The sequence below is a fragment of the Notothenia rossii genome (assembly GCF_949606895.1).
Source record: "Notothenia rossii genome assembly, chromosome: 3".
NCBI classification, from domain to species: Eukaryota; Metazoa; Chordata; class Actinopteri; order Perciformes; family Nototheniidae; genus Notothenia; species Notothenia rossii.
In genome coordinates, this window is record NC_136901.1 from 1308970 (window position 1) to 1328913 (window position 19944).

A 19944-nucleotide genomic window follows, 5' to 3' on the forward strand; every position below is an offset into this window, starting at 1 on the left:
CACACACACACACACACACACACACACACACACGCGCGCACAGAAGCAACATGGAATCAACAAACTGACTTACTACCTGGGGTCCCGCCCAGAAGGGAAACCGACCAATGGAACACTACCAACTCACTGTCCAGCTCGCTCAGAAGGGAACTCTGTGTATAAATGTTGTGATCATTTTGAAGATCGGCGCTCTTGTTTCTGACTGGCCCTTCCTGAGACGTGTCTCACACGGGGTTAGAACCTGAGCCCGGACCACTCTGCAGAGTGCTTCGTGATTCGGTGAAGTATTTTTATGTTTTGCCATTAAAGCAGATTATTGTTTAACCCTTATCCTGGCTGCTTTGAATTTGTCCTTCTTTTGAGAACCCGCTCATATAGGAACGGCGCGGAGCAGAGATTCTGCCCCAACAGTGAATATATGAAACGTACATAAGCCTCATGTAGCCGATATGTCTCCCTTTATTTGTAGGGTACTTCTTATAATAATGTTTTAGTGCTGCCCAATACAGAAGAGATGCTAGTATGTGTCGAACATACTCATACATTCGTGTCATACTTGTTGCAAATGGAATTCAAAGTAAATATGTGGGGGAACAATGTTCAGCTGAACTAACAGAGATTACAAAATACAGCGCTCTAACAAAAACACTCACAGCTGATGCAGCTGTTGCCACGTCATAATTAACGGACGTCTCTTTAAAATGACCGCGCAGAGGAGAGGAGTTCTCATTTCTCTAACCGCCTGCTGCTTCCCCTCCTCTCTCCTCGGTTCCCCTCCTCGGCTCCTCGGCTCGCATCTCCTGTGGGCGGGACTAAGTATCGAGGATAGGAGTCGAGGAGGGGAGTTGAGGAGGGGAGTTGAGGAGGGGAGTTGGAGAAATGAGAAAGGGCCCAGGGCACAGCAGCCAATATGGCCGCTCAAAGCAGCTTGACTTTCCACCGTGTGGGATTAGTGGATTCGTGTGTCCGTCAAGGAAATCTCGGCCGGCAGCCATCATGGTCTGAAATGACCAATGGACATCACGAAATCACTAAGGACCTACCCACTAAGTAAAAAAAACATAAACCACGTGTCTCCCATCAGTTTACGTCTGTGAGGAAAAGAGAGACAGAAAATGGCTTAAAACTTTACAGTCGCCGACTTTGCTAGAGATGTTTTTCACTAGCAGCAGAGAAGACAGAGCCTCAGAACCTGAAGTCTTCCACTCTTCTGAAGAAGAAGAATACAAAGACAACAACAAAGATCCATTTGGACATGGGTACGTGTAAATATTACAGTAATGGTGTACTGGCAATGTGTGGGGAATACCGCGAAAAGTAACAATAGGTTTATTGATATATTTTGTATCGATAGTCATGAACTTTTTCTTGGGACATTAGCAAACGTTGACTCTGTGTTAACATTATTTTGGTGTGTAAAAGTGAGATTACATGTGTAGATGATTAAATTAATCATGTATTCGTCCCACAACGGAGACATTTACAGTGGCTGTGGACATCGATTATTGTATCATACTGTTCTGTAGGCTGTCATAGATTGATTTATATGTGTGCCTGTGATTATTTTACCGTCCTGTACAGATGAGACTTTGTAATCAGATGTAGCCTATGTATATGTGTGTCTGTGATTTTATACTGAATGTAAAGTAACTGGAAATACCTGTGTGTGTGTGTGTGTGTGTGAGAGAGAGAGAGAGAGAGAGAGAGAGAGAGAGAGAGAGAGAGACTCCTGTCCAACCTCCTAAACTTTCTTTTTATGTGTGCATTGTTATTTGTGCTTGAGCAACATTTTACCTGAACTTTATTTCAATGCAGTAATTATTGTCCTACATTTGAATTTGTTCTACAGAGAGGTTTCACAGCTGCCTGGGACTAGTGGCCCACAGGCGGCGTTTATCCAGGAGCCAGAACATCCATCTGTGACGGGCCCCAGGTCAAGATCTACCGTGGCTCAAGGGCCTTCACCAGAGCCATCACCACCAAGGACCAGCAGAGCAGCATCACTACAGCTGCCTCCACCTCCGTCTGCGGCTGCCACCAGGTCAAGATACACCTCAGCACAAAGGCTCCACCACAGCCATCACCTTCAACCCAGCCAGCAAGGAGGTCTCATGGAGGTCTCGTAGAGCACTTGTACCTCCCCCCTACACAGCAGCCCATGCACCATCACCCCCATCTTCAGAGCAGCCCATGCACCATCACCCCCATCTTCAGAGCAGCCCATGCACCATCACCCCCACCTACACAGCAGCCCATGCACCATCACCCCCACCTACACAGCAGCCCATGCACCATCACCCCCATCTACACAGCAGCCCATGCACCATCACCCCCACCTACACAGCAGCCCATGCACCATCACCCCCACCTACACAGCAGCCCATGCACCATCACCCCCACCTACACAGCAGCCCATGCACCATCACCCCCACCTACACAGCAGCCCATGCACCATCACCCCCACCTACACAGCAGCCCATGCACCATCACCCCCACCTACGCAGCAGCCAGACCCACTGTTTTGGAAGACAGACAAAGACCTTGACACTGTCTTGACATTAATAATGAAGAGTTGGTTGAAAGTTCTGATGTTTAATATTGTAAATAGTGAGATTTTCCAGTTTCTTATATTTATACAAGTAGTTGGTTGAAAAAAACATATTTATAATAAATTGTTGGTTGAATAAGAGGTTTGAATGCTCAACTTGTATTTGTACACATCACATGAACCTTGGTATGTAACAGGAAGTCATTAGTCAGTCCCTGCTGTGGTGAGAGTAGAGTGATAAACACCTATTTTACTCAAAATTTGAATTAATTTATTTTCATTTTAGACATGAATTACACATTTATTTACAGTGTAATTAAAATATTTCACCACTTTTGTGATCCTAAGACTTTGGTAACCAAATCTAAAACACCAAAACAATTCGATCACATGAGTAAATTTGTGTTTTCACAAGAGTTTTGACGATTTTCCGAAAATCGGATGTCAAATGTTAAGCTTTTGAGCTACTTATCTCATCACACAGTCCTCTCAGGTGAGTCATTTGCATATATAGCAATACCAGAGATTGTCCTGAACATTTTGATATTCAACACATGGGGTGCCATGTTAGAAGAAATACATTTAAAAGGTGATTTAAGAAAACAGGGTTAAGGGACATTATCTTTATTGCACAAAATATGTAAGATATCTAAATGTCTTAACTGCTTGGGTGATTCATCTGAGGCGACTGTATCTCAATTATCTCAGGGGTTATCGTGCAGCTTCTTCACAGCAGGGAGGATCCCGACTCCTTATCCACGAAATCTGGAACCAGCAGACAAAAACTGATGAGTCAGGATTTATTCTTCGCAGTTTAGTCTAAAAAACATGGAGTATTTAATATTCCCCGCACACAGGGGCAAGCACTGCGGAGCTGCCAGCAGATGATGGCACTGGATTAAAGTTAAATACACATTCAAATCTTACTTAATGGTCTTTATTTCGTCCAGGACATGGAGATGATGGCTGGGTTTTTGTCCACATATTTAGAGGCTCTGCGCCTCCTGCGAGAGCGAGGGGTGCAGGTCTGTGGGACAGAGGAGCGTTACTTTATGGACAGATTTAAGTATTTAAAACACTGTTTGTACACATTCAAGATTAAAGGTGGGGGAGGTAAGTTTGAGAAACCGGCTCGAGATACACTTGTTGTTATATTCCATGGAATGCTCTTAACATCCCGATAGCAATGAATATCTGAAATGCTTTGACAACAAATCCATTAAAACATGTCATCTCTGGAAGCCGTGGCGCTGTAAAAAGCACGACCAATCATCTGAGCCGGCTAAAGTAACTGGATGGCCTACCTGCCTGTCAGTCTTCCATCTGTGCACAAACTGATCTCGTGCCCTCATTGGTCTTGTGCGCGTTCGTGTGTGTTGGAGGAGGGGCTCTGTGAGGAAGGGGCAGATTTTTTCCGGCTGTGTATTTTCAAATTCTAGCCACTCGAGCTGGTTTCTCCAAAATGACCTACCCCGCCTTTAAGTCATTTTGTCAACCTGTAGTTTGTTAGCTTAAGTAGCTTCAGGGAGTGGGTTAGCTTAGTTCCTTAGTTAAGTATTAATAGCTAAAAATAATGTAACTAAGGTTAGCGTTAGTAGCTCAAGTTAGATTTGTAACCAAAGTAAGTTACTTTACAAAATAACATTAGGTTAAGGAAGTTAGCTTAAGTAACTGGAGTTTAGTAGCTACAGTTAGCTTTAGTAACCAAAGTAAGTTAGTTGAAGTAATAAAAAAAAGTTAGCTTAAGTAGCTACAGGCAGCTTAGTAGCTACAGTTAGCTTAAGTAGCTACAGTTAGCTTAGTAGCTACAGTTAGCTTAAGTAGCTACAGTTAGCTTAGTAGCTACAGGCAGCTTAGTAGCTACAGTTAGCTTAAGTAGCTACAGTTAGCTTAGTAGCTACAGTTAGCTTAGTAGCTACAGGCAGCTTAGTAGCTACAGTTAGCTTAAGTAGCTACAGTTAGCTTAGTAGCTACAGTTAGCTTCGTAGCTACAGGCAGCTTAGTAGCTACAGTTAGTTTAGTAGCTACAGTTAGCTTTTGTAACCAAAGTAAGTTAATTGAAGTAATACAAATAAATTAGCTTAGATAACCTGAGTTAGCCTAAATAACCTCAGTTAGCTTAGATAACCTGAGTTAGCCTAAATAACCTCAGTTAGCTTAGATAACCTGAGTTAGCCTAAATAACCTCAGTTAGCTTAGATAACCTGAGTTAGTCTAAATAACCTCAGTTAGCTTAGATAACCTCAGTTAGCTTAGATAACCTAAATATTCTTAAGTAACTAAGGTTAGCTTTAGTAGCTAAAATTAGCTAAATGTAACCAAAGTAAGTTACTTGAAGTAATAACATTAAGTAAGTTAGCTTAACAACCTAAGGTTAGCTTGTGGAAATAAGTAAGCTTTGGTATTAACTAGGGATGCTCAGTGTATTCAATGAATGGGTGCCTTAAAAATAACCATTATCAAGATGCTTGCTTAGCATGAGCCTCGGATTGCTAACAGTATTAAATAGGTTACTCTACTTTCTTCTTCTGAGATGCAGAAACATAGTCTTAGTAACAAACATTCGATTTGAATGGTGTTTCTCTGTTCTTACCGGCTGGCAGGAGTTTCCCACCCTGACGCACAGCTCCAGTTTGCAGTGCAGGAAGATTTCTCTGTTTCCTCCGTTGAACACGAACATGTTAAAAGAGAACACGTTGGAGGTTCCCTGTCCGTTTCCACTCAGTCTCACCGTCTCATCGTTAGCGTTCGGGCATCTGTTGAGGAACAGGAACACAGACATCATGACTACATGTTCAGCAGCAGACCTTTCTTATGATGCCCCAAACATCATTTCAGTTTTCTATGTAGTTGTGTTTTTAAATGTTTTTACATCGTGTGTGAGTGTTTCTCAGTCTGTGGCTAGAAGCATGGTTTTATTGTCTCGTGTTTTTACATTAGTCTTTTGGGCCTATTGGTGTTGTTTTGAAACGTGCTGAATAAATAAAGTTGGATTGGACTGGATAATATTTAAAGTACCAGGATGTACTGAATCTGCAGTACAGACCCTTTGAGAAAGGGGCAGGTGAGATCAGATGGTTCTCTTCTCCCTGCTTCTTTTCGGGTACGGTGTGTTTATAGAGACATGCTTTGTAACTCATTGTCTTACCTTAAGTTGTGCATACCATGAACAAATAAATAAAATGGTGTTTTATTTTGCTCAGTAGATATTTCCACGGCTCACAAACAAAGTAGGTGTTTTGCATGCTCTCTCAGATCTGTGTATGTCTCACCCGCTGTTGATGAGGTCGTATCTCAGGCTGCCGTTTGGAGACGACTGGCTGGTGGCCCAGCAGGAGTCCGTCACGATGGAGACTCTGTTCCCGTCCAAACCCTCCATCTTCAGCTCTAACCAGATCCTCTGGTTCAGCAGCAGCTCTGTCTCTGGCTTCACCACATTCAGGAGGTTCTGGTCCTCGTAGGCGCTCATCTGCAGGGTGGAGTTCCACTCTCCAAGGGTCAGCTCCTGCACCACAGAGCTGCAGAGCACACACACACACACACACACAAACACACACACACACACACACACACACACACACACACACACACACACACACACACACACACACACACACACACACAGACACACACACACAGACAGACAGACAGACAGACAGACACACACTTGATTTATTTCAAAGAACTTGTAAAACAATAATACAAACAAATGATTATTTTACGTTGTATGTCATATTTTACAAGACAAATTCAAAAGACTATCTCTTTACATCCACCAACCAAAATGCATTTGTTATTAAAAACACACACAGTATAGCGGTGTGAAGCTATGAGCTGCGGTCATGCCCGGCGCCAGGCCCTCCCATTTGACATTCCTGCCCTCTCCTAATAAACACGTTTTTTATTATTTATAAAAAACTTTTTTTTTTTTTATTATAAATAAACGGTGAACTTTTATGCTACGATGTATGTGATGTCAGATAGTAACTTAAATAAATAAATGCATGTGTCTGTTGTGATTTGTGATTCGTCCACATTTAGACCAGAGTAGTCTGGATTTGTTTATTGTTTATTGTGCATTCTGTAGACTCCCATTTTTGTTTGAATTAAAAAATGGGCATCAGAAATTGGCTTAAAAGGTCTTAGGATTTATTCAAACGAAATAGCGATGAAAGAACTGCAGCCGATGGTGCTGCTGGCGACCCGCTACAGCAGCACGCCTTAATGTCACAAGCTTGACCTCGGCAAACCCCGGGGCTGAGTTAGAGAGCCCTGACTCATCAAGGAGGCCGCCACCAACGCTGCCCTTCGAGGCACAGCTCTTTGTGCCTCACCATCACCACCTGCGCTGCCACACCCTACACCACACCCGCCATCATCATCATCATCATCATCATCATCATCATCATCATCATCATCATCATCATCCTCCTCCTCCTCCTCCTCCTCCTCCTCTACAGATGCTACCTTGCAGCACATCAACAGGTACTTTTGGGCCAGCAACCGCTCAAAGACCAACAGCCCAGGTGATCTTGGGGTTAATAAACCCAACCAGGTGAAAGTGATAGTTCTCAGGAAAGAAGCTCACTTGTCCCGCTGCATGGTAAACAACAGAGCGGCTTGAAGACTGGTTCAAAGCAGACGCAGCCTTTTGTTTCCCCTGTAGACACTTTGAAGTCAATACGTCTTCATCTGATGCGGCTTTTACTGTCTAAGCTTTTTGGGACTGGAAACACGCATTACAGACTGAGAGAGGACTGATAAGGCATGCCGCATCAGAAGAACACATTTCATCTGAGAGTTTGTGGAGAGAGAGAGAGAGAGAGAGAGAGAGAGAGAGAGAGAGAGAGAGAAGGAAATGAGTACTTTGGTGCAGATCAGCTGCACTGAACCGTGACTACGTGTCAGCTGGACCGTTACTACGTGTCAGCTGAACCGTTACTACGTGTCAGCTGAACCGTTACTACGTGTCAGCTGGACCGTTAGAACGTGTCAGCTGTTGTTGATATTACAGCTTTAGCTGTCAACCAGCTCCCTCTCAGAGGTGACTCGATTCACTCCACAGCATGTCCGAGTCAGGCAGTGCATAGGAACATGAACCATGCCCAAGGCGGGCTGAGCAGTTCATCGTCTCCGTCTCTATATTTCTTTCCTGAGGAAGCTGCCACCCTTACCCAGTGTGTGCCTTGCTCGTGATTCACCGTGTTTGTGCTTCCACGCACACAATGTTTCAAAAGTGGTTTCTATGTTGCCCTTTATTTGTGTATGTATTTGTGATAAGTGTGCGTCTCTACGCAATGCTGTTGGCCTTGCTGTTTGATATACAGGACTGTCTCAGAAAATTAGAATATTGTGATAAAGTTCTTTATTTTCTGTAATGCAATTTTAAAAAAACAAAAATGTCATACATTCTGGATTCATTACAAATCAACTGAAATATTGCAAGCCTTTTATTATTTTAATATTGCTGATTATGGCATACAGCTTAAGAAAACTCAAAAATCCTATCTCAAAAAATTAGAATAGTTCCTCAGACCAAGTAAAAAAAAAAGATTTATAACAGCAAAACACAATCAAACATTTGAAAATGTCCATTAATGCACTCAGTACTTGGTTGGGAATCCTTTTGCACGGATTACTGCATCAATGCGGCGTGGCATGGAGGCAATCAGCCTGTGGCATTGCTGAGGTGTTATGGATGCCCAGGATGCTTCAATAGCGGCCTTTAGCTCATTAGCATTGTTGGGTCTGGTGTCTTTCAGCTTCTTCTTCACAATACCCCACATATTCTCTATGGGGTTCAGGTCAGGGGAATTTGCAGGCCAATCGAGGACAGTAATGCCATGGTCAGTACACCAGTTACTGGTGGTTTTGGCACTGTGGGCAGGTGCCAGATCATGCTGGAAAATGAATTCCTCATCTCCATAGAGCTTTTCAGCAGACGGAAGCATGTAGTGCTCTAAAATCTCTTGGTACACAGCTGCATTTACTCTGGGCTTGATGAAACACAGTGGACCAACACCAGCAGCTGACATGGCTCCCCAAACCATCGCTGACTGTGGGAACTTCACACTGGATTTCAAGCAACTTGGATTTTGCTCCTCTCCAGCCTTTCTCCAGACTCTGGCGCCTTGACTTCCAAATGAAATACAAAACTTGCTTTCGTCTGAAAAGAGGACTTTGGACCACTGTGCAACTGTCCAGTGCTTCTTTTCCTTAGCCCAAGTCAGACGCCTCTTCCGTTGTCTTGAGTTCAGAAGTGGCTTGACCATGGGAATACGGCTATTGTAGCCCATTTCCCGGACACGTCTGTGAACAGTGACTTTTGATACCTGGACTCCAGCTTCAGTCCACTGTCTTTGAAGCTCCCCCAAATTCTGGAAGCGACTCTTCTTCACAATGCTGTTAAGGCTGCGGTCATCTCTCTTGGTTGTGCAGCGTTTCCTGCCACATTTCCCCCTTCCAACAGACTTTTTGTGGATGTGCTTTGAAACTGCACTCTGTGAACAGCTTGCTCTTTGAGAAATTTCTTTTTGTGTCTTACCCTCCTGATGGAGGGTGTCAATGACGGTCCTCTGGACAGCAGTCAGATCAGCAGTCTTCCCCATACTTGTGATTTAGTTTACTGAACCAAGCTGAGTGTTTTTCAAGGCTCAGGAAACCCTTGCAGGTGTTTCGAGTTAATTAGACGATTCAAGTGATTCGTTGAACACCCTACTAGTATACTTTTTCATGATATTCTAATATTTAGAGATAGGATATTTGAGTTTTCTTAAGCTGTATGCCATAATCAGCAATATTAAAATAATAAAAGGCTTGCAATATTTCAGTTGATTTGTAATGAATCCAGAATGTATGACATTTTTGTTTTTTTAATTGCATTACAGAAAATAAAGAACTTTATCACAATATTCTAATTTTCTGAGACAGTCCTGTATATTGTGCCGCTGGCCCACAGCACTTGACGGTTTTGTCTGCCCTCCCGTGAAAATCATATGCCCTCCCTTTAGATTTGTTCTGGCGCCGGGTCTGGCTGCGGTACTTTAAGGACCAGGAGAAGCTCACCTGTCTTTGATCCTGAAGGTGAAACTCTTGATCTCCGGCTCTTTGTACAGGCAGGAGAAGTCGATCTGGATCTGGTCGTGACGCGTGATCACGCCGAACTCTGACATGTTCCTCGTCATGATGGCGTTCTTGTAGAGGATCATGCTGTTGTTTTTCTGCAATGTGAAAGAAAACGTTAATTTAATCACAGCAGTCACATTATCCTCGTGGTCATGAACAGTCCTGACAGAGAACCCTCCCTGGTCCCCCGCTTGAGCTTCAAACAGATCCATGTATCTGTGATCCTCTCCAGAATGGAAGGAGTCATCACATACAGAGCATCAACTAGTTCCTGAACAGTGTCCTTCACATGCTGATATCCAAGAGAGGGAGTTCCACAGTCACAAGATGGAGGAATAGAAAGCAGTATTCAATGTTTACTTCAGATTAGCTCCACGTCAGAAATGATCATGCTTGTCATATGTCTCTCTCCATAGAGGCTGAATCATCATGTTAATCACATAGCTATCATATGCCTCAAACAGTCCTGATGCTCTTCTAGGTCATCACACATCCTGTCATGTTCACAGCTACAGTTGATACCTTTGTTAGCATGTTACTCTCATGTTGGAAGAGGACATTCAAGAATCTTCTAAATATGAGATGCAGGAATCCTGACGTTCACTCACCACGACCTCCGTCCCACAGATGTTGCTGCTGTCGAATCCGAAGGTCACCATGTGGGTCTCGTTGTCCATTTGGCCCTTGCAGTTGGGGTCGTTCAGGTGTAAAACTGAGTAATCAATGCCTTTGTCAGCCAGAAGACATCCAGCCAGAGTCACAGAGGCCGAGTCCTTCCTGCAGACCGCCGGCTCGCCTGCAAACACACCAACACTTCAGTAAAGATCGGAAGTTTCTAACTATCCATCTATCCATCCATCTTCTCCAGCCTATCCGTGGTCGGGTCGCGAGGGTAGCAGTTCCAGCGGAGAGCCCCAAACGTTCTTTTCCCTGGCCACATCAACCAGCTCTGACTGGGGGGTCCCAAGGCGCTCCCAGGCCAGAGAAGAGATATAATCCCTCCACCTGGTTCTAGGTCTACCCCTTGGTCTCCTCCCAGCTGGACGTGCCTGGAACACCTCCCTAGGGAGGCGCCCAGGTGGCATCCTAACTAGGTGGCATCCTAACTAGGTGCCCGAACCACCTCAACTGGCTCCTTTCAACGCGAAGGAGGAGCGGTTCAACTCCGAGTCCCTCCCGGATGACTGAACTTCTCACCTTATCCCTAAGGGAAACACCAGCCACCCTGCGAAGGAAACCCATCTCGCCCGCTTGTACCCACGATCTCGTTCTTTGGGTCATGACCCATCCTTCATAACCATAGGTGAGGGTAGGAACGAAAATGTTCCGGTAGACCAGGGGTCGGCAACCCGCGGCCCACGGGCCGCATGCGGCCCTTTAAGCCCTCTGCTCTGGCTCCCTTGAGCTTAGACAAAAAATAAGAAGGAAATAAAATAAAAATATTTGTAGGACTATTTATATTTTGTTGCATGGTGTAAAATGTTTCGTATCTTGTATTTTGAGGTGATACTGTGACACATAAATAAAAAACAAAACGGTTTTAATTAGGTCAACTAAAATATGCGTCACAGCCTGCTACGGTCCCGCACGAGCGCCTTTTCCTGCGGGTGAATAACCTGACCCCGGCTCGATGAGCGAACTATGGATAAATCAAAGAAAAGTACCGGAGGAACACAGGATTTAATTCTGTGTGGACAGAGTTATATGCTTTCACAGCAAACGATGCTGGTTTACCGGTATGTTTGATATGTGGAGAGAAGTTGTCGAAGGTGCTGCAGCCTTTACGTATCGAGAAACAACGGGAACAACACGGAGAGGAAGACAGCTGACGACCTTCAGTCATAATTCAATGGGGTGTGTAATTTATTTCAGAAAACACTTTTTGTTATATTCCATGGAATGCTCTTAACGTCCCAATAGCAATGAACATATGAAATGCTTTGACAATAAATACATACAAAAATTAATCTCTGGAAGCCGTAGCGCTGTAAAAAGCACGACCAATCATCTGACCCGGCTAAAGTAACTGGATGGCCTACCTGCCTGTCAGCCTTCCATCTGTGCACAAATTTATCTCGTGCCCTCATTGGTCATGTGCGCGTTCGTGTGTGTTGGAGGAGGGGCTCTGTGAGGAAGTCTGAAGGAAGAGGCATGTTTGTTCCGGTTGTGTATTTTCAAACTCTAGCACTCGAGCTGGTTTCTCCATTCTTACCTACCCTACCTTTAACTCTTTTTAGGGTGCAGCTATCTGTTTTATTTATTTCAAAGTGGGCCCATTTTAATAATATTTGTTTTCCTTCAAATGTGTAGAGGACTCCTCAAGGCCTGTGTATTATTTGTAATTCTCCTTATAGGAGTTCTTTGTTTCTTATTAGAGGTTAACAGTTTTATATAATGTAATAAATAGCCTAATAAATGCAAAAAAACTGTAGTTTTTGTCTGATATAACAATAAATACAACTTTATTAGCTATCAAGCTATGAAATATGTTTTGCTGCTCCATACAAAAAAATGTTTTGGAAAAAGGAGCAAAATGGCTCTTTTGGTCAAAAAGGTTGCAGACCCCTGCGGTAGACAGAGAGCTTTGCCTTCTGGCTCAGCTCCCTTTTCGTCACAACGGTGCGGTAAAGCGACTGCAGTACCGCTCCCGCTGCTCCGATTCTCCGACCCATCTCACGCTCCATTGTTCCCTCACTCGAGAACAAGACCCCGAGATACTTGAACTCCTTCACTTGGGGTAAGGACTCATTACTCATTCCCTACTTGGAGTGGACAGTCCATCGGTTTCCTGCTGAGAACCATGGCCTCAGATTTGGAGGCGCTGATCCTCATCCGCTTTACACTCGGTGGTGAACCGATCCAGTGAGTGCTGAAGGTTGCAGACCGATGAAGCCATCAGAACCACATCATTTTCAAAGAGCAGTGGTGCAATCCTTAGTCCACCGAACTGCAGACCCCCTCCCCCACGACTACGCCTCCAAATCCCATCCATGTATATTACAAACAGGATTGGTGACAAAGCCCTGGCGGAGGCCAACCCTCACCTGAAATGGGTCCGACTTACTGCCGAGGACCCGGACACAGCTCTCGCTTTGGGAGTACAGAGATTGGATGGCCCTGAGTAGAGACCCCCTCACCCCATACTCCCGCAGCACCTCCCACAGTGACTCCCTAGGAACCCGGTCATACGCCTTCTCCAAGTCTACAAAACACATGTAGACCGGATGAGCGTACTCCCAGGCCCCCTCCAGGATCCTTGCGAGAGTAAAAAGCTGATTTTCAAAAGGGGAGCCACCCCCCCGGTCTGCCACTCCTTCGGTACTGTTTCCGACTTCCACGCAACGTTGATGAGACGTGTCAACCATGACAGTCCCTCAGCACCCAGAGCCTTCAGCATTTCTGGGCGGATCTCATCCACCCCCGGGGCTTTGCCACTGTGGAGTTGTTTGACGACCTCAGTGACCTCCCCCCGGGAGATTGGTGTCGATCCCCCGTCATACTCCAGCTCTGCCTCTAACATAGAGGGCGGAGTTGTCGGGTTCAGGAGTTCCTCAAAGTGCTCCTTCCAACGCCCTCAGACTCCATCAGTTGAGGTCAACAACGTCCCATCCTTACTGTACACAGCTTGGATGGTTCCTTGCTTCCCCCTCCTGAGGTGTCGGACAGTTTTCCAGAACAACTTTGGTGCCGCCCGAAAGTCCTTTTCCATGTCTTCTCCGAACTTCTCCCACACCCGCTGCTTTGCCTCGGCCACGGCTGAGGCTGCTGCCCTTCGGGCCTGTCGGTACCTTGCAACTGCCTCGGGAGTCCCCCGGGATAACAAATCCCTGAAGGCCTCCTTCTTCAGTTGGACGGCTTCCCTGACCACCGGTGTCCACCAGGAGGTTCGAGGGTTACCGCCCCTTGAGGCACCTAAGACCTTGAGACCACAGCTCCCCGCTGCGGCTTTGGCAATAGAGGCTTTGAACACCGACCACTCTGGTTCAATGTCCCCAACCTCCACAGGAATGCCCGGAAAGCTCCACCGGAGGTGCGAGTTGAAGGCCTCCTGAACTTGGGCCTCCTCCAGACGTTCCCAGTTCACCCGAACTACACGTTTGGGCTTACCAGGTCTATCCAGAGGCTTCCCCGCCACTCGACCCAACTCACCACCAGATGGTGATCAGTTGACAGCTCCGCCCCTCTCTTTACCCGAGTGTCCAAAACATACGGCCTCAGGTCCGATGATACGATAACGAAATCGATCATGGACCTTCTGCCTAGGGTGCTCTGGTACCACGTACACTTATGAGCATCCTTATGTTCGAACATGGTGTTTTTTTATGGCCAATCCATGACTAGCACAGAAGTCCAGTAACAAACCACCACTCCGGTTCATATCAGGGGGGCCGTTCCTCCCAATCACTCCCCTCCAAGTGTCTCCATCATTGCCCACATGTGCGTTGAAGTCTCCCAGCAAGATTAAAGAGTCCCCTTCAGGAGCCCCATACAGGACTCTTTCCAGGGTCTCCAAGAAGGCCATATTCTCTGAACTGCTGTTGGGTGCATAAGCACACACAACAGTCAGAGTTTCCGCCCCCATAACCCGCAGGCGTAGGGAGGCGACCCACTCGTCCACTGGGGTAAACTCCAACAACGAAGCACCCAACCGGGGACTTGTGAGTATCCCCACACCCGCCCGGCGCCTCACACCTTGAGCAACTCCGGAGAAGAATAGAGTCCAACCCCTATCCAGAAGTAAGGTTCCAGAGCCGACGCTGTGCGTAGAGGTGAGCCCAACCAGATCCAACTGGTAACGCTCCACCTCCCGCACAAGCTCCGACTCCTTCCCCCCCAGAGAGGTGACGTTCCACGTCCCCAAAGCCAGCTTCTGTCGCCCGGGTCTGGTCCGTCGAGACCCTCTGCCTTCACTGCCACCCTTCTGGCAGCGCACCCGACCCCATCGCTGTTTCCCGTAGGTGGTGGGCCCGCGGGACGGAGAAGCGGAGGTGTTGACCACGTTGCCTTTCGGGCTGTGTCCGGCCGGGCTCCGTGGCAAACCCGGCCACCAGACGCTCGCCGACGAGTCCTCCTTCTGGGCCTGGCTCCAGAAGGGGACCCCGAGCTTCCTCCGGGCCGGGTATCCTACCCTTCCTGTGTCGTCTTTCATGAGGTCTATATAGTTTCTAACTAAACTAAATATACGTTTTCTGGTGAAGCTAGAGTTGAGCTACACGTCAGAATCAGAATCCCTTTATTAGCCCCATAGAGGGGACGTTTACATTGTTACTGGGTGCAAAAATTACACAATTTACAAAATACACATCCTGTAACAGTTCTGAGGATTTAGCAGCCAGGTATATATTGCACAGTTATTAACGGCATATATATACATTGCACATTGTTGGTATTTAACAACAAGGGGTGTTATGGTCTGTGTTGTTGTGTTCTTGTGTGTCATTGTTGTGTTTTACTGTACCTAAAGAGTTGGTTGGTATGTATTTGGAGGCGAACACACCCCGACAGAGGCAGAGGCCACGCCCACTTTTATCTCCACAGAACTCATGTTCACTGCAGAGCTGCTGACAAACAGGGACTTCAGCTGCACACACACACACACACACACACACACACACACACACACACACACACACACACACACACACACACACACACACACACACACACACACACACACACACACACACACACACACACACACACACACACACACACACACACATCATTAGTATTTTCTGTATCTGCTACTTTCTGCATTTATTTCCCACCTCTGGCGACAAAATGTTTAACTACTTTTTCTTTGTTCTGTTCTCAGATTCTGGGCGATTGTAAAAGTGACTCTTACAGCAGGTGGTTGTTGACCTCCAGTCCTCCAGGGTGATATCTGCCTTCAGACTGCAGGACTGGGCGTAAGCCTCCATGAACTGGCAGTCGACACCATCAACTAGACGGTAGTTACACAAAGTTTCTGTGCAGGCGGTGATGAACGGCTCTGGATCGGTGTGGTTGTGACAGGCGGAGAAGGGAGCCTGCCTCAGGAGATTACAGCTGTTCAGAGGGAAGAGTTGGGGTAAATGATCAGTCTTCTGAACAGTGTCAGAAACATCCCTGCTCATATAACAGTCAGCTCTTACTGGTCGGAGGCGAGTTTGCAGTCGATCGAGTTGTTGACCCTGTCTGTGTGCTGTATCTCACAGCTAGAGGGAAACAAACATCACATTACATTTTAAACAACATCATGATAAACAGGCACTATCAGTCAGACGAGGAAGTACCCAGGGAGGCTGGAGGAAGAAGACCTCATCATTAGAAACAAGTTATATCAGACTAGGAAGTACCCAGGGAGGCTGGAGGAAGAAGACCTCATCATTAGAAACAAGTTATATCAGACTAGGAAGTACCCAGGGAGGCTGGAGGAAGAAGACTTCATCATTAGAAACAAGTTATATCAGACTAGGAAGTACCCAGGGAGGCTGGAGGAAGAAGACCTCATCATTAGAAACAAGTTATATCAGACTAGGAAGTACCCAGGGAGGCTGGAGGAAGAAGACTTCTCTGCAGCTAGGCTGGTGGTCTTACTGGAATCAGAGGGGCTGCCACACAAACCCTCCATAGCTTGAATTTGTCCTGGTGGAGGTGAGGAAGAAATGAAAGACTTTTAACCTAACAAGCACATATATTATTATTGGATTCAAACTGTAATATAGCCTTCAGTACCTGCCACATGTGCGGTGTTGCCATCGAACAAGATGGTCATATTGTAAGACGGTAACTCGACAGTTACTATATTCTGGTCCACGGAGAACTCCACGCCGTTAAGCTGCTGCGCGATGCTGCTGAGCGTCAGAATCTGCTCATCAACCTACAAACAACACAGGCACACACATATAATAGCACTGGTTCACAATTGGATTTTGTAATGTGTGTACGTCACCTTTAAATACACAAAGTAACGTCTGGCATGCTCTGCTTAAACAAACAACCCATGAATACAATGTGAGTCGTGAAGGATTGTGAAAGCTTACCAGAACTCTTCCACCTTGTTCCAGATGAATCATAACGTCTGGAAGTGATAGAATCAAACGGTCCAAAAAAAGCGCATCTGTACGCCGTCGCTCCCCAAAACTAGCCCTGAGGTTGAAACCTGAGCTTCCTTCAGACTTCATCAGAGTGTAGACACAGCGGTCAGGAACAGAGGTCACTCTGTCGAACACATCGATGACAGAGGAGCCAGAAACAGAGCACACAACGAATTTCATGTGAGGAGCAGCAGTTGGGGCCACAGTAGTTGGAGCAGCTGTAGTTGGGGCCACTGTAGTTGGAGCAGCTGTAGTTGGGGCCACAGTAGTTGGGGCAGCAGTAGTTGGGGCAGCTGTAGTTGGGGCCACTGTAGTTGGAGCAGCTGTAGTTGGGGCCACAGTTGTTGGAGCAGCTGTAGTTGGGGCCACTGTAGTTGGAGCAGCTGTAGTTGGGGCCACAGTTGTTGGAGCAGCTGTAGTTGGGGCCACAGTTGTTGGAGCAGCTGTAGTTGGGGCCACAGTAGTTGGAGCAGCTGTAGTTGGGGCCACAGTTGTTGGAGCAGCTGTAGTTGGGGCCACAGTAGTTGGAGCAGCAGTAGTTGGGGCCACAGTAGTTGGAACAGCTGTAGTTGGGGCCACAGTTGTTGGAGCAGCTGTAGTTGGGGCCACAGTAGTTGGAGCAGCTGTAGTTGGGGCCACAGTAGTTGTTGGAGCAGCTGTAGTTGGGGCTGCAGTAGTTGGGGCCACAGTTGTTGTTGGAGCAGCTGTAGTTGGGGCCACAGTTGTTGTTGGAGCAGCTGTAGTTGGGGCCACAGTAGTTGGAGCAGCAGTAGTTGGGGCCACAGTTGTTGGAGCAGCAGTAGTTGGGGCTGCAGTAGTTGGGGCCACAGTTGTTGTTGGAGCAGCTGTAGTTGGGGCCACAGTTGTTGTTGGAGCAGCTGTAGTTGGGGCCACAGTTGTTGGAGCAGCAGTAGTTGGGGCTGCAGTAGTTGGGGCCACAGTTGTTGTTGGAGCAGCTGTAGTTGGGGCCACAGTTGTTGTTGGAGCAGCTGTAGTTGGGGCCACAGTTGTTGGAGCAGCAGTAGTTGGGGCCACAGTTGTTGTTGGAGCAGCTGTAGTTGGGGCCACAGTTGTTGGAGCAGCAGTAGTTGGGGCTGCAGTAGTTGGGGCTGCTGTAGTTGGGGCCACAGTAGTTGGGGCAGCAGTAGTTGGGGCAGCTGTAGTTGGGGCCACAGTTGTTGGAGCAGCTGTAGTTGGGGCCACAGTAGTTGGAGCAGCTGTAGTTGGGGCCACAGTAGTTGGGGCAGCAGTAGTTGGGGCAGCTGTAGTTGGGGCAGCAGTAGTTGGGGCAGCTGTAGTTGGGGCAGCTGTAGTTGGGGCAGCAGTAGTTGGAGCAGCTGTAGTTGGGGCAGCTGTAGTTGGGGCAGCAGTAGTTGGGGCAGCTGTAGTTGGGGCAGCAGTAGTTGGGGCAGCTGTAGTTGGGGCCACAGTTGTTGGAGCAGCTGTAGTTGGGGCCACAGTAGTTGGAGCAGCTGTAGTTGGGGCCACAGTAGTTGGGGCAGCAGTAGTTGGGGCAGCTGTAGTTGGGGCAGCAGTAGTTGGGGCAGCTGTAGTTGGGGCAGCTGTAGTTGGGGCTGCAGTAGTTGGGGCAGCTGTAGTTGGGGCAGCTGTAGTTGGGGCAGCTGTAGTTGGGGCAGCAGTAGTTGGGGCAGCTGTAGTTGGGGCAGCTGTAGTTGGGGCAGCTGTAGTTGGGGCAGCTGTAGTTGGGGCTGCAGTAGTTGGGGCTGCTGTAGTTGGGGCAGCAGTAGTTGGAGCAGCTGTAGTTGGGGCAGCTGTAGTTGGGGCAGCAGTAGTTGGAGCAGCTGTAGTTGGGGCCACAGTAGTTGGGGCAGCAGTAGTTGGGGCAGCTGTAGTTGGGGCAGCAGTAGTTGGGGCAGCTGTAGTTGGGGCCACAGTTGTTGGAGCAGCTGTAGTTGGGGCCACAGTAGTTGGAGCAGCTGTAGTTGGGGCCACAGTAGTTGGGGCAGCAGTAGTTGGGGCAGCTGTAGTTGGGGCAGCAGTAGTTGGGGCAGCTGTAGTTGGGGCAGCTGTAGTTGGGGCAGCAGTAGTTGGAGCAGCTGTAGTTGGGGCAGCTGTAGTTGGGGCAGCAGTAGTTGGGGCAGCTGTAGTTGGGGCAGCAGTAGTTGGGGCAGCTGTAGTTGGGGCCACAGTTGTTGGAGCAGCTGTAGTTGGGGCCACAGTAGTTGGAGCAGCTGTAGTTGGGGCCACAGTAGTTGGGGCAGCAGTAGTTGGGGCAGCTGTAGTTGGGGCAGCAGTAGTTGGGGCAGCTGTAGTTGGGGCAGCTGTAGTTGGGGCAGCAGTAGTTGGGGCAGCTGTAGTTGGGGCAGCTGTAGTTGGGGCAGCTGTAGTTGGGGCTGCAGTAGTTGGGGCAGCTGTAGTTGGGGCAGCTGTAGTTGGGGCAGCTGTAGTTGGGGCAGCAGTAGTTGGGGCAGCTGTAGTTGGGGCAGCTGTAGTTGGGGCAGCTGTAGTTGGGGCAGCTGTAGTTGGGGCTGCAGTAGTTGGGGCTGCTGTAGTTGGGGCAGCAGTAGTTGGAGCAGCTGTAGTTGGGGCAGCTGTAGTTGGGGCAGCAGTAGTTGGAGCAGCTGTAGTTGGGGCCACAGTAGTTGGGGCAGCAGTAGTTGGGGCAGCTGTAGTTGGGGCAGCAGTAGTTGGGGCAGCTGTAGTTGGGGCAGCTGTAGTTGGGGCAGCAGTAGTTGGAGCAGCTGTAGTTGGGGCAGCTGTAGTTGGGGCCACAGTTGTTGGAGCAGCTGTAGTTGGGGCCACAGTAGTTGGAGCAGCTGTAGTTGGGGCCACAGTAGTTGGGGCAGCAGTAGTTGGGGCAGCTGTAGTTGGGGCAGCAGTAGTTGGGGCAGCTGTAGTTGGGGCAGCTGTAGTTGGGGCAGCAGTAGTTGGAGCAGCTGTAGTTGGGGCAGCTGTAGTTGGGGCAGCAGTAGTTGGGGCAGCTGTAGTTGGGGCAGCAGTAGTTGGGGCAGCTGTAGTTGGGGCCACAGTTGTTGGAGCAGCTGTAGTTGGGGCCACAGTAGTTGGAGCAGCTGTAGTTGGGGCCACAGTAGTTGGGGCAGCAGTAGTTGGGGCAGCTGTAGTTGGGGCAGCAGTAGTTGGGGCAGCTGTAGTTGGGGCAGCAGTAGTTGGGGCAGCTGTAGTTGGGGCAGCTGTAGTTGGGGCAGCTGTAGTTGGTGCAGCAGTAGTTGG

General features: G+C 47.8%; 1 protein-coding gene across 2 annotated transcripts; it reads right to left on the reverse strand.

The window, feature by feature from the left end:
- Positions 1–639: 639 nt before the first annotated feature.
- On the reverse strand, positions 640–16297 carry LOC307032362 (pancreatic secretory granule membrane major glycoprotein GP2-like). 2 transcript variants are annotated; one of them, XR_013806233.1, is made up of 11 exons: positions 16201–16297; positions 15808–15870; positions 15519–15721; positions 15132–15254; positions 10282–10469; positions 9614–9768; positions 5821–6066; positions 5142–5304; positions 3476–3575; positions 3212–3313; positions 640–1091 (listed from the first exon to the last, which is right to left on the reverse strand). XR_013806233.1 is itself a non-coding variant. In XM_079670267.1 (10 exons), the coding sequence occupies exons 1-9, from the start codon at positions 16284–16286 to the stop codon at positions 3486–3488; spliced, it is 1317 nt and encodes a 438-aa protein (XP_079526393.1). In that variant the 5' UTR covers positions 16287–16297; the 3' UTR covers positions 2343–3313; positions 3476–3485. The 2 variants fall into 2 exon arrangements, 1 of the variants encoding a protein (XP_079526393.1); XM_079670267.1 differs by lacking the exon at positions 640–1091 and having other exon boundaries at positions 2343–3313.
- Between the last annotated feature and the right edge of the window lie 3647 nt (positions 16298–19944).

What these genes read in the sequence shown, in the direction of transcription:
- LOC307032362 (XM_079670267.1), bottom strand. Translation starts at nt 16,286, where the DNA reads ATGGAGGGTTTGTGTGGCAGCCCCTCTGATTCCAGTAAGACCACCAGC. An exon ending in TGCAAACTCGCCTCCGACCA is followed by an intron (nt 15,722 to 15,807) that starts GTAAGAGCTGAC and finishes CCCTCTGAACAG; the next exon opens with CTGTAATCTCCTGAGGCAGG. An exon ending in TACGACCTCATCAACAGCGG is followed by an intron (nt 5,305 to 5,820) that starts GTGAGACATACA and finishes GTTCCTCAACAG; the next exon opens with ATGCCCGAACGCTAACGATG.